Source organism: Genypterus blacodes, unplaced genomic scaffold (genome assembly GCF_046128005.1).
Source record: "Genypterus blacodes isolate CSIRO-AG114 ecotype Tasmania unplaced genomic scaffold, CSIRO-AGI_Gbla_v1 ptg000032l_1, whole genome shotgun sequence".
Classification (NCBI taxonomy): Eukaryota; Metazoa; Chordata; class Actinopteri; order Ophidiiformes; family Ophidiidae; genus Genypterus; species Genypterus blacodes.
The window spans coordinates 2,993,152-3,009,836 of NW_027466845.1; the positions used below are offsets into that span (position 1 = coordinate 2,993,152).

The 16,685-nt window shown below is 46.4% G+C and overlaps 2 protein-coding genes across 5 annotated transcripts in view; both read right to left on the reverse strand.

The window, feature by feature from the left end:
• Window positions 1-497: 497 nt before the first annotated feature.
• On the reverse strand, window positions 498-10,909 carry brca2 (BRCA2 DNA repair associated). The gene is made up of 24 exons (XM_076146216.1): window positions 10,900-10,909; window positions 10,647-10,868; window positions 10,467-10,570; window positions 10,221-10,341; window positions 10,056-10,111; window positions 9,879-9,966; window positions 9,143-9,778; window positions 5,313-9,038; window positions 5,077-5,175; window positions 4,912-4,981; window positions 4,371-4,834; window positions 4,099-4,289; window positions 3,828-4,015; window positions 3,562-3,732; window positions 3,128-3,473; window positions 2,873-3,028; window positions 2,642-2,789; window positions 2,457-2,569; window positions 2,163-2,364; window positions 1,915-2,081; window positions 1,683-1,821; window positions 1,339-1,595; window positions 1,098-1,241; window positions 498-998 (listed from the first exon to the last, which is right to left on the reverse strand). The coding sequence occupies exons 1-24, from the start codon at window positions 10,907-10,909 to the stop codon at window positions 633-635; spliced, it is 8,184 nt and encodes a 2,727-aa protein (XP_076002331.1). The 3' UTR covers window positions 498-632.
• Window positions 10,910-12,180: 1,271 nt separating this feature from the next.
• frya (furry homolog a (Drosophila)) overlaps window positions 12,181-16,685 on the reverse strand; it is a 46,573-nt gene continuing 42,068 nt past the window's right edge. For all 4 annotated transcript variants that reach the window (XM_076145928.1, XM_076145924.1, XM_076145925.1 and 1 more), the window contains exons 54-61: window positions 15,945-16,108; window positions 15,650-15,857; window positions 15,245-15,394; window positions 15,062-15,160; window positions 14,896-14,979; window positions 13,911-14,021; window positions 13,616-13,827; window positions 12,181-13,527 (exon numbers count right to left, since the gene is read on the reverse strand). In XM_076145928.1, coding sequence (XP_076002043.1) covers window positions 13,269-13,527; window positions 13,616-13,827; window positions 13,911-14,021; window positions 14,896-14,979; window positions 15,062-15,160; window positions 15,245-15,394; window positions 15,650-15,857; window positions 15,945-16,108 — 1,287 coding nt within the window. In that variant the 3' untranslated portion in view covers window positions 12,181-13,268. The remainder of the gene's footprint in view (window positions 13,528-13,615; window positions 13,828-13,910; window positions 14,022-14,895; window positions 14,980-15,061; window positions 15,161-15,244; window positions 15,395-15,649; window positions 15,858-15,944; window positions 16,109-16,685) is intronic.

Genomic DNA, 16,685 nt, shown 5'->3' on the forward strand with positions numbered 1-16,685 from the left:
GAAAGAAGCTGATGCGCGCGCGACTGCCCCCAACAGAACAAGCGTATGAAGGAAAATGGAGTTTAAATGGATTTTAGGGTCTATAAAAGTCTTTTTGGAATATTTCGCTTAAAAAAACAATTACACAGATTTGTCTCCTCCAAATGTGATCATTCCCTTAATGATAGATTACTTAAATTAAAATTATAAAATTTACATACTTTTTGGGGATATATGCTTCGTTTGACGCCCTCTATTTATTTATTATTATTATTATTATTTATTTATATGCACTATACACTTTGCTGCAGTATTATCTTATCTTATTTGTGTGGCGGTCCTATCAAACAATAACAGTGTTACATGAATGCTGCACTCAAAATAATAATTTCATTTGGCTCACTATTTCCCTATGTACAGACTTCTGTAGCATATGTGTGTTGTGCATGGTTTTCCAAATAGTTCAATGGAAAAATATTATTTATTTTCAAACACAGTACAGCATTGAGCATTACAGACAAAACAAGGGATTCAGAACAGAATGAAGTGATGTCATGATTTTACTACTGTGATGTGACTGAAGTTTAGTCTGTACACTCATATAAACTTTACAAGATTTATTTTACAGGTTGTATTGAATTTACACATTTACATCATCGAGTCAGTTTCCCTACATCACCATGGAGCAGAGCCTGAGTGTCGATCATAGCCAGCTCCTCGTCATTCACCCATTCATCCTCCACCGGTGGAGCCCGTTTGGGAGCTGGAGTCCGTACGGTGTTTAAAGTGCTGGGTGTGCCGGACCGCCGAGGGGGATTGAAAGTTTTATTTATACACGGCGAGGCCGTTGTGCCCAACTGGGACAGTGGAGGTGGAGACGGGATACGTGACAGATAGTCCAGAGCTCTCCTCCTCTTCAGGGTTTTTGGGTCTTTCTCTGCTGATGAGTTTGTTGGTGGTGGTCTCGCATTTACAGGCGTGAAGGATCCACAGCTTCTGATTGGCTGCTGAGCTGTCACCTGCACAACAAAATCCATTTAAAGAAACAAAAAACATGAACTGATGATAGAGAAAATCCAATTAAACGCCCGCAACGGAACAACAGAGAAGAAACTCACGCAGCTGTTTGTGTCTTGCTTCCTGTCTGATCTATATCCTGGGGTTTGAGGTTGAGGAGCGGGAGAGGAGAAGGAGTTTGGGCCATCGGGACGGACTAAGCGTGAAAGCCTTTCCTCAGCCATGGAGTAGAAGTTTTCCTGATCCTGGAACCACAACATTGATGCAAGTAAGAGAGAAAGCTCAGAGGTCTCTCAGACGAAGAAGAGCAGTTAGTAAAGCTTCAGGACTGCATCAACCTACCTGCACCATGTTTCTGAGTTGGCTGAAGAATCCCTGTAGATGCATTTCCTTGGGGTTTGTAGAGAAGAGAGTCAGATCCCCGGCATACAGGAGGGGAATGGGAGCAGAGGGTTGAGCTCTCAGCTGCAGGTTGCTCAGAGCCAACAGTGTCTGCGGCTTCACTACCTCTTCCAAACCCGACTGAGCCAAGCTGCTGAAACATCGCACCTTCACAAAGTTCAGGTCCCCGTCAGCCAGATAGAACGCAGGGGAGGGACCTGCGTCGAGTTCACAAGGAAAACAAAAATGTTCAATAAAATATCAAGTAAAAAGAGGAAGAGTCAAGGACCTTAAGTATGACCTACCCTGACCGTCTACGACACTGACGACGTATCCTGTGAGATCCACCTCTCCACACAGCGGCTGGAAGTCTGGGGTTTGAAGGTCCACGAAATTGGCGGAGACCCTGGGTTGAAAACGTGCCGATAACCACTCTTGAGAAGCCTGAATAATCAAACAAAGAACGCATATTTTCAGCTTCTTTCTAATAGGAAAGACACAACATGTATGGTGCTTTCTTGTGTGTATTTCTGGCACCTGTATGTCCTGAAACTGTGTCTTCTTTGTGGCAGTGAGCTGAAGAGCTGTGCTACGGCATCGTTTCTTTCCATCGGAAGTTGCGATGTTGTAGACTTTGTACCGATAGCCTTCCTTCAGCAAAGACTGCAGATCTGGGGAAGGTCTCCAGATGTTCAGCTGGTAAACTAAAACAAAGAAACAAAGTCATCAAGTGCACATTGGTGTGTTGATGATTAATGAAGCAAAGCAGAGTAATCAACACACACCAATATTGCCAGATTGGTTCATGGAGTCGGCAACGCAAAGTCTCCACACGGGCGTCACGTCTCGCTTAGGACAGCTGCCTCCTTCGTCCTCCGCCTGCTCGAGGGCACAGCGGTAACGGTGCTGCAGCTCAGCCTGCCTCTTCTCCATCACAGAGCGTCTGTAGGCACCCAGAGTCTCCATCTGCTGTTCACTCAGACGAGCCTTGGACGTGGGAGTAACAAGGCCGGCCGTTAAAACTCCATTCGGAAATGAAGTGGATAATTTATGCCACTCAGGTTAATGTTTGTCCTCACCTCCAGGTACGCCAGGTCGTCCCCCACAGCGTCATGCAGCTCCTCTCCATCCTGCAGACTCACGATATCCTGACGACTTAGTGTCCTCCTTCTCCTCTGAGGTTTGTTGTTACCTGAAGAACAAGCTGTTAGGATCTGTCCCGTTTCAGACAGAGTTCGACACACTGAAACCACACAGGCCTCACCTTTCTCCTCCTTTTCCACTTCAGCTTGAACCTTGGCGAAAAGGTTCTCCATGGCTTTTTGCTTGTGGCTGTCGTAGCGTCTAGCCTCTTTCTCTTCTGCGCGGGTGGAACGGAACACGACGCCTCCGTCTGCCTTCCTCTCCATCCACTGGAAAAATGTGGCAAGGCAGCAAACTGTCAGACGGAGCCAAACAAAGTCCAGCCGTATAGACACCATGAGGTTAAACATGCCTGTGTGGGGTAGCTTCTGAGCAGGACCACGTCCACACACCCCACCGGTCCTCCGTTGCTGTACAAACTGGAGACGGGAAGCAGGAATGGACGAGGATCCCTGTGGAATCCCAGTTTGGCGTCCCATCGTGCAGGTCGGCTGCTATTGGCACAAATCTAACAACAACAGCAACAACAGCAAGCAATCAATAAGACAACTGAAGATCAAATAACACCGGTCATCAACATCATTTTGCTTTGCCCGCGACTCTTTACCTTTAACATGATGGATTCAGGAGCCTCCAGAGGGGAGCAGGCATCTTTGGAGCCGACCAGCTCGGCCCCGTGGACGATCAGCTTGCCTCCGACGGCCAGTCGACCTTTGTGAAGCATGGCAGTCAGCGGGCCGTCCATCTGGGCTTTAATGGCGTACCAGCCATCCGTCAGCCAAATAACAGCGGCCGGGTTCTCTCCCTTGGAATCGGCAGCTTGTGCGTTCTTGGCGTCATCTCTCGTCACGACGCCACAGACACAGAGGACGAGGGTTTTGGCAGGCGTGTCGTCCTTCTCCATGATTCTTCTCAGAGCAGGACGACGGCTGTGATCCACCTCCACATCATATCTGAAACATGAAGCATTATTTTAACAAAACACACTACTTCTATATTTTGAGATGTATTTAATACTCATCACCTGTCCTGTACTTGTACCTGTACTTGAGTTGGAGGAGTACTTGCTCCGGGGTGAGGCAGAGGCTTCCCATCGTTGCAGGAAACGATCTCTCCATGGACGCCTGCTTCCACACGATCCACCTGTAGTGATTGTACACCCACTCCTCGCTGATCAGTTTAGGATCCACACCCGGGGTGTCGCACAAGGCCCTGCAGCAGAGTAGGAAGAAGATGTTGACGATGATGATGACACAACAGCTCACTGCAACATGGAGATCAGGTCAGCAGTTTAAACCCAGCCATACCTGTAGAACTCTTCCTTCCCTGCAGTCCCATCTCTCCTGGGGACGAGCCAGCCTCCATCAGCCAGCTTGACACCGCCGTCGTCCGTAAACGCTTCCTGTTTGAAGAACTGAAGCAAATTGAAGCGAAAAGATTCCGAGGACTCACTGGTGACCTGGGACACACGATGATGCACTCCATGCCCGTACAGCTGGAAGACAAACACAGTAAGTGTGGAAAGTAATAAGATTATGTATCTAAAGATAGTGGGTCCACTAACGACGCTGGACTTGCCTGCTGCTGGGCGTATCGGGCAGGGGGCCGTCCATTCACAGCAGCTCTTAAGGAGACCCTGGACACGCCGGAGGTTTTGGTTAGGAACAGACTCCCGGGCAGAGGGCGGATGGTTTGCCGTTTCTTCTTCCTTATCCTCATGTCTTGCATATCCCGTGCGAGCTCCACGCTCTGGAGGTTTGGAACGACCCCTGTTGATAGAGGAGCAGCACATCATCTCCCCCGTTACGCAGCGTATTGTGTCAGACTGACCTCATCATATTAAAGGTTACCTTGGCTGGGAGATAATCTGCTCTCCACACCTGATGCCTCTGCAGAAGAATCCTTTGCTCCGTAGCCAGAATCAAGGTCTTGACCCTGCTTAAGTTCACCATCTGCAGCCCCACCTGATGTCTGAATGTCTTCCCTGCTCTTATTTCCAGTTATCTCTGTAATGTTCTGTGTTTTCTTAAAGGGCGGCACGTAGGCGTTACTTTGAGAGCGGTGCCTGTATTCATCCTGGTCTTTCTGCGGCTTAAGCGAGCTCTCTTGGACAGTCTGTCTTTGCTTTTTAAACGGAGGAACAAAAGCAGGAGGCGTTCTTGTGTTGTCTTGGCGCGACTCCGTCTTCACGTTCTTAAGGAATGGAGGAACAAACCCTGCTGTTTTGGAATGAGATGATCCAACTTCCTCTGTGGCTGAGGTCGGAGTGAGCGTCGTCTTCTGCAATCTGGTTACCACGTAGTTCTTTCCATCTCTGAAAGACAGGAGGATAGTTGGACAACGGGGCTCATGTGGTGAGGGAACACGGCGAGCGGCTCACAGGCAGCTTACCTGTGTGGCCTTGAGACGTTTGGATGAAGAGAGGCGCTGTATTTGAAAACTCTCCTGTCGTTCATTACGCCTGAATGAAGCAGAAGAAATACAAGTCAAGCGTCTCTTGTGTGAGGATCTCTGTAGTTCAGGTTAGTGATGGTATCCAGTGTGTGTGTGGTTTACCGTCTGGGCAGCTCTTCTGTGGCTGGAGCGTCGACCCTCTGGGACCGTCTACAGTTCTGACAAACTCCTCCAGTAATCGTCTTTTGGGAGGAGGCTGACCTAGAATGTGACAGAAGAAGGAAGAAAGATATTTATCATGGCTATATAATGGACATGAAAATGGACTCATTAAATAACCATTATGTCATACTTAATCTAGAAAAATGACTTGATAAAATAAGAATGCAGACACTGACCGGTCGTATCGGTCCGCTCTAGCCATCGTTTCCCTTTTTGTTCCTCTACAGACGCTCTGTTGGACTCGGGGTCTGACGTCATAGACAGAGTTCTGCCGGCTCGGTCCTCATCTTCTAATAAGGCGTTGGCGCAGTCCAGGGCTTCTTGGGCGACGAACATCTGCTGGGTGTCGGTGCAGTCGTCCAGATGAAGCGGCTGAAGCTTGAGAAGCGTAGACTCCTCTGTCTCACTGCTGCTCGCCCCATTTTGATTGATTGATCGATCAGGGTGAGGAGCGTTAACCGAACGTGTTGAGGACTCTGTGATGATGTTAGAGTCTGGAAGCTCCTCACCAGCACTTTCCTTTAAAAGGTTCTTTGCTTTTGAAAGACTTTTCTCTGACACGTGGACTTTAGCGCCCCCTGCAGTTGTAAAGGCACAAGGGATTGTAATCTTGGCGTTATTCTTCAGATCATCACGTTTTGCAACGCCACACGTTCCAGCCTCTGTCGTCCCTGAAACAGATGGGATCTCTGTACTGGAAGGAGATTTGTTTTTCTGCAGGGCCTCAGCAGAGAACGCCGCCAGCTTCTTTCCACTGGCAGCAGCGAATCCATAACTGCTTGATGTTCCAGCATTAACTGGAGCGCTGGTTGTTGGCTTCATTCTGTTTTCATCCTCAACACTTTGACTGAACAGGGCTTTTGCTTTGGACAGAGCTGTGGCTGAGACGGCCACCGCTTTGCCACTGGCTGAATGAAATCCACCATTTTGGGGTGACAGAGCTTGATTTGGTCCTGTTGGGCCCAGCGGTCTGTTTGGGTCTCCATCGCTTACACTTAACAGATGTTTGGCTTTTGTCATTGCTTCAGCTGAGACGCACACTTTCTTCCCGCTGGCTGTGCTGAATCCACCGCCGCCACCGCCGCCGCTCCCTGCTCCATCCATCACGCCGCTCCTGTGAGGTGGATCATGGATTGGAGGCTTGGTTGTTGGATTTTCACCCTGGGCTCCTTCACGTTCACTCAGCAGGGCTTTGGCTTTCTGAAGAGCTGCAGATGAGACAGTGACTCCTCTGCCACCGGCTGTCTGGAAGCCTCCATGTTGAGGAGGTGAAGCCTTCATCAGCCCGGTTGGATGGTTTTGTTGTTTGCTTTGTTCTTCAACTGAATCGACTTGGTTCAACAGATGTTTTGCTTTCGACATGGCGTCAGCGGACACACACACTTTCCTCCCAGCCGCTGTGCAGAATCCACCACCACTGCTCATTTCTTCCATCACTGAAGAACCAAAACAATCATTATTCTTAGTTAGTGGTGCATTGATTCCCTCTTTAGTCGTTGGCTTTGTTTCCTTTCTACTCTCAGCCCTGTCACATTCGCTCCACAGGGCTTTGGCTTCAGTCAGAGCAGCAGGTGGAACACTTATTCCTCTGCCACCGGCTGTGTGAAAGCAATCATTTTGGGCGGGCGAAGCTTTGATGAGTCTGGTTTGAGGTCCAGTTTTTGAATTATCCTTTTGGTTGTGTTGTTGCTTTATTTGGCCTTCAAATGGATCCGTTTCATCCAAAACAAACTTTGCTTTTGCCATTGCGTCAGGTGACACAAACACCCTCTTCCCACTGGCTGTAGAGAAGCCACCACCAACCCTATTAGAGGTGCAGGAGGGGAGAGGAAGTGGCTTTGCTGCTGCTGCTGATGGGGTTCCATGAAGAGAAGCTGTGTTACTTGTTGTGTTCTGGTATCTAGCAGTGTGTACCTCTACATTTAGCTCCTTCACCTCGTCTGCAGATGATCCAACATTCACATCTTTAACCTCGGAGCTTCCACCGACACGTTCCTCACAGATGTTTCCTTTCACCCCTGGAGTCTTTTTACCGATTATGTCGACACTTCTGATCAGCGGTGAGGTAAATCTCTGATGTTTCACCGACGCTCCGACATCACGGCTCGTGTCGTCACACTCTCTGAAGAAAGCGTTTGCCTGTTGCATCGCTTTGGCTGAGATGTCGATCCCTTTCCCACTGGCTGACCGGAACCCACCTGAACCCACTCTGTCTCCAGGTTGACCCTTATCGTTGCTTCTGTACTCGGACTTGTCGTCTTTCCTATGCAGAACCTTACCAGTGTTTTTCCCCAAACTGTGCCGGTCCTCAATTTCCCCATGAGTTTCAGTATTGTGATGCTTAGGTGAGTTCTGAGGTTGTTCTCTGTTTGTTATGTCTTCCATGTCCTCTAAATCTGCAAACAAAGCTCTAGCTTTGCTCAGACACGTCTTGGAAAGCCTCAAAGCGTTCCCTCCTGCAGTCTGAAACCCTCCAGCGGACAGGAGGGGATTTTTGTTTTCACATTTGTCAGCCGTATCACAATTAACGGCTTCAGCAGGCACAGTAGTTCTGCTTGACGAAGCTCCGTCTCCACCGGGGGCTTTTTCTTTGTTGAATTCGTCGCCTGAGGAGTTATCTGAGGATGTACGTGTGACTGGAGGCTTCTCACAGTTTGTTCTGCTCTGAGAAACTGAGCTCATTAAGCCAGGTGTCAAATTAAAGCTGTCATCAAAATCTATACCCATAAGAGAATCAGGGTCCAGGTCTTTCTGTGTCGGAGAGGCAGCCTTTTCTTCAGCCTTTTCTTCACATTGTTGATCTGCTTTTGCCGGTTTAAACTCTGTAAATTCAAACTGGCTGTCGGCTTGTTCCAGGAGACTGCACAGCTCCGTCACGTCCGCTGTTTGTGACGGCGTTAAGAAGCTTTGGTTAGCTTGAACTCTTTCACTTGAAGGAGGCGGATGGTTTGAGGTGGAGATTGTGGTTTTTGTTGATGCACAGGTCATTCCACTTTGATCTTTAGTGGCAGGGCAACGTTCAGAAGACTGACCAGCTGAGGCACTTTGGCCTTCGGTCTCTTCAAGCAGACGTCTGGCCTTCTCCATATTGGCGGAGGAAATTTTAATGCATTTATTTGAAGCTGTTTGGAATCCGGCTGTGTGGACGGATGGAAGAGGAGCGACTGTTTGCTGCGGCACAGTTTCATCCACACGAACACGGAGCGGAACACCTTTCATGTTATTGTCAACTGCTTTTGTGTCGCTCCATTGTAGCGTTGATGTGGTTTCTGTGTGCAGCTCACTCTCTGGGAGACTCACAGTCTGGCTTTCCTCCACTACACAGGACTTGGTATTAGCTTCATTATCCTGCATAATGTCATCACAACGTCCTTTTCCCTGCGTCACAGCTTTTCTGTCAGGCCTCTGCTGACTTTGATCATCTTTCTCTGTGCTGGGGAAGAAATCAGACACAGGTAGCTGAGTCGTTCCTGCCACTGCAGACTGGAAGCCACTGTCACTCGTGCCCTCAATGACAGAACTAGTCAGGTCAGTGGACGACATGTGTGCTCTGCTGCTGACGCTAAAGTCACGGTCAAGGTTTGTCCGCTGTTGACCTGATTTTTGCTTTGCTTGTTTCAAAGCCGACAGACAAGCTGATGGACAGAAGTCCTTTTGAGTAGCGTCCTCTGCTTGTTTGCTCGGTTTACTCAAGTCTGGCAGTTGAGTGAGCTCTTGTGCAAAAGCTCTGCAGAGCAGCGACATGTCCAGATCCTGGCTCTCTGCTTGGACAGGAAGAGGAAGATTATCTTCTGCAACATTTCCCAGTTTTACTATCTCCGGCTCAAAGGTTTCCTTGTTGCTACTGTGATGCTCTTCTTCACCTGTGGGAGTCCTCACCTGCTGGACTTTCATTTCTTGCCCTGTAACAAAGGAAATTAAGAATGTATTACAGCATTTCTACACAAATACATTTACAGACAGTGTATGTGTGTGTGTGTGTGTGTGTGTGTGTGTGTGTGTGTACCTGTTTTCTTCTGAACTTGCACGTCCTCTTCTTGCACTTTGGGTTTTGAACTCTGGACTTTGTAAACAAACAGTCTCTTTTTCTTAGACACGGCTGCTCCGAGCTGCTGAGCTGAATCTGTGCCACTTGCCAGCTTCTCCTTAGCAACGTTGATTTCTTGCTGTTTATTAGCATCACCTTCACGACAGGACGCATCCACAGTGCAGTGTGAGAGGTCAGATAAACTCAGAGGAGACCACTGGGTGACCTCAACAGCTTTAGTTTTCGTCGGGCTTCTAAACTGCTGAGATGAAGAGGCTCCACCAGGGTCTTGATCATTTGTTCTCTGATCACTGGTTCCCACATTTCTGGTCGGTGATCTCTCAGTGGAGTCACAGTTATTTTCCACAGTTGAATGACTTTGCTTTCTTTTCCGACTGTCGGTTTTCACTCTTCTCAGCGCTGAACTGCTGTTGCTGAAGAATATGGAGAGAGCAGTTTCAGCTCCGTCCAGAACGCTCGCAACCGCGCTGCGAAGCTCTCTGCCATCGATAGCGTCTGGCAGCGTCTGCCTCCAGACACCGTTGCTCTGGATCTGTGAACTCTCGGGAGAGTTATGGCAGTTCCTCCTCTGACCAGCCTCAGGAGAACCCACATCTGTTCAATTCAGACCAATCAATATCATCTCACTTTCCAATTCACACCAACGCAGCAACATAGATTTGACTTTGAAGTTCTGTGAGCTTTACATCAGTACCTTGTTGAGCAGTGGGTCCTTCCTGGTATTGTGATGACCCTGCTGCACCAGACACATTAGAGAGAGAAGGGAAAAGCTTCCGTACAAACTGAGAAAGAGAAAAATTCAACATTATTATATAAAGGAGGGCAACATTCAGTATCAGAATCAGGACTTTTGCATTTGTTCTCTACTCACAATCACATTATTGTCAGCAGAAGGGCTCACTGGGTGGGGCGAGTCCTCAGGTTTAGCTGAAACGTTGATAAGGCAAAGGAGTCATTTAATTAATCAGGTCTAATACTTTTATACACACACACAACACCCATTGTATCAAGTTGAATGACAAACGTATTCACTCACACAAAATCATGGTGGATTGGACCGACTGATGCGCTGGTGGTGTGTTCAGGGAACTGGTCCAGGAGATGTCGGGATGAATCTGTGCACCCAGACTTTCAGATATGTGCCTGGCAAAACTGATCTTTATGGTTGAGGAAGAAAAAAAGAGAGTAAACATGACGTCACTCATATTCTACATTCAACTACTGAGGTTACAGCATTCTGACAGAAACATGACATCACCAGTAAAAGAAATAAGACACTTACTGGAGACTTTTGGGGCGTGTTAAGGAACTCTCGAGGAATGACAAATGATTTATTCGTCCCAAACAAATAGGGACTAGCAGCTTTCCATGGCAGCGTGGATTTATCTGAAAGGAGCGACAGAGAACTGGTCAGCCATGTTTCCATTCATGTTATAAAGATGACAAACTGACATTACTGTACCTTGTTCACTGGTGAAGGACGACTCGTGTTCATGTTCAGGTGACAAAGCTTTGTTCTGCCTGAGAACCTTGGGGGTGGAAAAGAACTGACTGTCCAGAGCACTTTTGTCCAACGGCATCTTAAAGTGACCATCTTGGTGGACACTCAGCTCATCTTCCTCCTCTTTAGTAAACGCCTGAGATGTCAGTATTTCGAACCAGTTGGGGTCCAGTGTTCCCAGCTCTACACGGGGGAAAGAAATATCAATATAGACCTTGTTTCATAACTTTTTAGCTGCAAATAGATTTATTAACTTTGGGTCAGCGAACTCACCTTCTCCGATTTGCTCTTTGAATGTGTCGTACATGTTGTTTGGGTCTGAATCCATTCAATGTTAGATGTCTAAAGTTTGCTGTGCGGCTCACCTGCAGAGACAGACAGGTTAAATCACAGAATGAGATGAAGATACACACTTGAATGAATAAACTCGCCTTCTGCTGTGGTCATCCTCAGCTAGAAGGCTACTTTGTTACGAATAGAGTTTAAATAAGATGGAAACTAAAGCTTTCAGTTCTGCTTCACGGCGCGTCGCCTGCATTTCAGAGTTCAATGCTACGAGAAATCTACATTTCGCCAAATGATTATCACTACATGACACTAATGACTTTATTAACTCACTTATTCTGCTCCATTTACCCGGAGGAAGCAGACAGTAACGCATGAATGGGTTTAGTAGACATTTGGACTTACCATGTCGGCGTTTGATAGAGTAAACTTTCATTCCGGGCTGAAAGTATGAATGACAAAGCGAAATATAAGGATAAAGTCATATATAAATAGTTCGAAGGTGTCCAGAAGCTAGCTAAATTTGAAGCCCTGCTACAAAACAAACCTCGCGCGCACCGGAGTTCGCCTTCAAAATAAGAGTCCAGCTCTGCGGAGAACTTCCTGCGAGGCTGCGAAGGAATCTTAATCCTCCTCCTCCTCCTCACCGAAACATGGCGGATCAAAACATCGATCATCAACACCGTAACAGCGTTTTAGTTCAAAAGTTTTGATTTGTAGAGCTCGTTTAGGGTTAGGGTTAAGCTTTTTGCCTGAAGGAGTAATTTTTTCTCAACCCGAGATTCGACAGTAAGGATGTGATTGGTCACTCGCTGTCACGTGTCGTCATACTTCTATCTCGGCTTCGTACAATCCTGGCCGCAGGCTGTATATATCTACTCCATACCCCAACACTTTACCATTACGCGTACCACTAATATGTAAAACCTTTGATTATTCCTCCTCACATTTACTTACTTCCGGAGGGTTCACTTTCTTCAGTATTGGCTACATACTCCTTGATTGTCCGCCTTGTTGTCAAATCTCGGGTGGGTAAAAAAAACTTAACGCCTTCCCGAAATACTTCCACAGACCGTCCAAAATAACAATAACAATACCAATAATATTACTATCACCACAATGAAACCACATTTAAGAAATGTAACCTCCACTCTTTATTGTTACATAAGTGTACAGAACACCAAAGTACAGTCAATTTGAAAAGGCAGCAGAATTTACACGGTGGAAGGCTACATCAACAGTTCCTCTGGAAGCTTTACAAATTGGTAGCTATTTATTTCACTCTACTTGTAACTCAAACTGTAAATTCATAAAAAATACAATCTAATAAGTCTGAGCAAAGCCCCCCATTGCACTATGTACAATATTAACTTAAAATACTTTCTGTCTTTGTTCATAAACATTACTATTACGCTTTATAGTACAGAGTACAAAGAATTTGCAAGCTTGGCAGTTTTAACAGATGGAAAAAAACATTTGTATTCAATAAAACTAGACAGTTAAAAGCATGTTTACTTTTTTTTCATAAATAATTTGTCCATTTGTTAAAAGCTGCACAGTTAAAAGGTACAGTAAGATGTTGAAGTAACAGCGAACCCACGCGGCGGCATCTAGGTTACAGTAGGTTTGCAGCATGTCAAAGTAGTTTAATGTGAACAATTTCTACAGGTCGTAATGCATAATTCCATCTATGATGGTCGTCAGGTTGAAATCACACGCACACACACACGCACGCACACGCAGATACACACGCAGGTTCAGATCCACATTAAGACCCACTGCTTTAACTGAGTCATGAAGCCTTCCTTTTCTGTCATAATTTCCATGAAAGCCAAAAGCTATAATATTAAAATACATTCTTTCATGATACAGTAAAAATCTTCCACTTCAGTGAAGCATTGCACATATTCCCTTGACAATTACAACATAACCGAAGTAGAATCACTTAGCTTTGGTATGTCAAATATGTGTTAAACGTGAAAGTTGTTGACCTCAGTAGCAAGTGGTTGCTCTGTCATGATGTCTATTAGTGCAATATAAGCTTAAGTTTCTTTGTTTGAACAAAATCTCATCTTTCTGAAAGAAAACAAACAGTATTGCTGCACATCTGAAGATATGAACACATGACATTCCAATGTACTTTGAGCAAGAGCAGAGAGTGGTGTCTGGTTATTCCCCGGTGAGAGCGTGGCGCTTCTTAACCGTGAGATAACAGCAGCGACCCCAGGCTGGACCGAAGGCTTGGTATGGGACAAAGTGCAGTGCATGGATGGGTTTCACATCTTGCTCATATTGCTGTTAAAGAGTGGAACCCGAAACCCTGGAATCTGGGAGGAAAGCTGTGATGGCTCTGTATCCCTTGGCTCTTCGGATCATGTCCCGAATCTCGCCGTTGAGTTCCATTAACCTGACAGAGATTTCTGTGAGGTCCTGATTTGAGCCCACAAGAGCAAAAGTTCCCGTCTGACCCAACGTCTGATGCCTAAAGTAGATGTTCAATAAGGTCTGGACCTCGTCCTCTGAGTGGCTGCCGAAGATGTCATTAGGCCACATTGATCTGGAATTGGTAAAAAAATATTCATCCTTTACTTGAGGGTGTGAACGTGAAAGCAAACAGCATGTAGAGGAAAAGCAGCTGCACTCACCTGCATTCACGGATATAGCTGATTGCTGTTAGAAGCTCGTTGTTCTTCAGACCTTCCAGGATGGCCTGCACGGCAGTCTCAGAGGAGCTGAAGATGAGCTCAGCGTGGGGGCTCTCACATGCAGCAGCAGCAGCAGCAGCATTGGTCACTGAGGTTGCTGCTATCCTCAGGCTGCTCTTTAACTCATTTAGCTCTCTGGACATGTTTGTTAGCTGAAAAAGGATGAATACAATTAAGTCATCATACGAATCAAAATGAGGATGACTGTGGATCTGAAAACTCAGCGTGTACGTACCTCAGGAATAGAGCTTATTGCATGGACCTGTTCAATCAGCTTACAGTAGGACTGAAAAAGCAGCAGCAGTTGAAAGTGGAGCTTGTAGATTCGTTGACACAACTCCAGCTGCTGGAAGATCAAATCAAAGCGGTTGGTATAGAAAAGTTAATTTCTGCAAGCTAGATTTCTGTATTTATCATCTAGTTGTGCTTAGATGCCACGTCTATACAGTACATATGTAAGACTCGAACACAATCACTGGATCTTTGATTAATAGAACGGAAAACATGGAGGGAAATAAACCTTATACAACTTACAGCCAGAGATTCCATTTGCTACAAAGCAAGCATGTTACGAGACAGAAAAGAGGTAAGGAAAAGAGAATCAAAGGAAGGACATGCATCCTTATCAAGTCCATTTAAAGTGGAGGAGAAAAGTATCAACAAAGGTCATGACCTGCTTGCATTTTCTTGGCATGCACAGAGGGAGAAAAGTGTGAATTAGAACTGAAAGGAGGAGCGGTCGTCCCGGTAACTCGTCAATACACCAAATGAAAAAAAGCGAAGCAAATCTTGCCTGTTCATTAGCACAAATGCACTCACTTTGGAGGGAGGAAGTGATGAGGAGCATGAATGAGTCACTTGTTAGCTTTAACTTCCCTTAAAAAGCAAGTGAGTGTAATTGTTTCCTGCTAAATGCAACTGAAGAGAATTTGCTCCCATGCAGGTTGACGATAATCACAATGCACATTGGAATGAGACTATGAGTGTGACATGCAGACACATTAAGGTCATCAATTCAATATTAGAACGGTGTGAGAGAATGAAAGGTAACACTCACAGAGCTACAGTATCACAGAGTAACCCGTAAGGCAGAAAGTACAGTGTGAAAGGTCAGTGGAAATGGAATCGTAAGACTTGTTTACGTGAGATATTAAAGATGTCTTACAGAATCTATTACAACATTCATATGTACTCGTACAAATGTCAGATTTAAAATGTACCTTTTCCTCGTGCTCCGCTGGTTGACATGTTATCACGTTGCCCGCTGCATTCCTGGGAAAGGTGGCCTTACAGTTGCTCAACCACTGTGGGTGAGACAGACGACATCATCACTACATATACGAGTCATTAACGGCATTTCAGTGACGTTCAGATAACTTTACTTACAGAGACAGCCGCCTCCTTTCTGTTGTTGTAAGTGTCCAGATACTCTTGAAGTTCCAAAACACTGAATTTCATTTTCTCCAGAAGTCCGTAAGAGATAATCTGTGAGGAGAAAGACGTTCTTTAATGTGTCCAGCCTTTACCACTGTGTCATAGGCAAAACTGGAAAACGTCAGAGTTACTCACCGTGTCAGCGTCGATAAATAGCGTCGGACAGTCTGAGCACGACGTTAGAATCTGCGAGGACCTCAGGAACTTTGATCCGATCCCCCGGAGCCCGTCGCCGAGGTAACTCACAGCGTCGCAGGTCAGGGAGCAGAATTTACTCTGGATACTCTGCAGAGCGAGATTAGTGATAGTGTCAGAGTCAATCATCAACCGTCTGAGGAAGTCGTCTCTCTGTCCTCTGCTGTCAGCTTTGCTCAGTGAAGCGGAACCTCATCTGATTAATGAATCCTAGAAGAAATGACGCCTCTCTATTGGGAAAGGACAGCCGGGCGGAGAGCTAATCCGATTAAATCCAGCAGTAATGATTCAGGATTGTCAGGCGTACTTTGCTGTTGTTTGGCTGTTTGCTGAGTTTTAGGATACCTGGAACAGAGAGGAGAACACGTGGAAAGTGTAGACGGCACAGGATCCGTCCGAGTCCGTCACCAGCTGGTTGATGTGACTCCGCCAGGCCTCCTCGGCGTCGTCGCAGACCGCCGGCTGGAAAGCAGCGAGGATGGCGGAGAAGAAGGGAGATGGCGGCGGGGACGAGCGGCACTCCAGCATGTCGTCTCGCTCCTCCTCGGCAAGACTAGGAGACACACACACATACACGTCATTTTTAAACTAGAGCTCAGATAAGATTATGTATTTAGTAAACCGCGGTGAAATCCTGTACCTTGGTAAGCAGCCGTCAAGATCCAGCTCTCCTTTGTAGTCGGGGTGAACCATGTCCAGTGTCAAACTGTCACCACAGTGGAATTCAAAGGGCAGATCATTAACAGAGAGAGAAAGGTCATCCTCGCGCCCACTGTTGTCTTCATCTGCTGGTGACACCTCAGGCTAGAGAGAGGAAGAAGAAGAAGGGGCGACACACACAAACTTCCTCAGCGTCGAGCGAAAAATAACTGTAATCAAGAGCAAATACTAAGGCGGCATGCAGTAATGTTATTAATGAGTGAATACATTCCCTCTGTTGCACTTATATATGATACAATATTGGGTAAAAGGGACACACTGACCTTTTGATGCGACCCTATGGACAGTCCTTGCCGTGCTTTCTTTTATTTGGTTTATTTGTTGCGCTTAATTTGTGCCAATTCAACAAATTCTCACACACCGGCCCAGCACTGCGGCCTTAGGCACTTAGATTCAATTCTAGGACAGGCAATGTGTAAACCTTCCCTCCACCTCCCACATGCCAACAGGGTTTTTTTTTAGTTGTTGCTTAAAGCGACCTACACAGAAGCAAAAGGTATACACATTGCCTTAAACAGACAGACACACACACACACACACACAAAGAGAGAGGCTTGTTTCTATCGCCGCCTAAGACCCCTAAAGTCCCAGTTGATCAATCTCCACATTTTGAAGTAAGGCACAAACTACCCCATAGCCCCAAAGCGTTAGACAATACGCA

Bases quoted from the DNA above. Each gene is read 5' to 3' on its own strand.
- brca2 (XM_076146216.1), bottom strand. The intron at 3,733-3,827 runs GTATGGCTGGGT...ACTCTGCTGCAG, and splicing joins GGGAAGGAAGAGTTCTACAG to GGCCTTGTGCGACACCCCGG. The intron at 2,790-2,872 runs GCATGTTTAACC...ACATTTTTCCAG, and splicing joins TCAGAAGCTACCCCACACAG to TGGATGGAGAGGAAGGCAGA.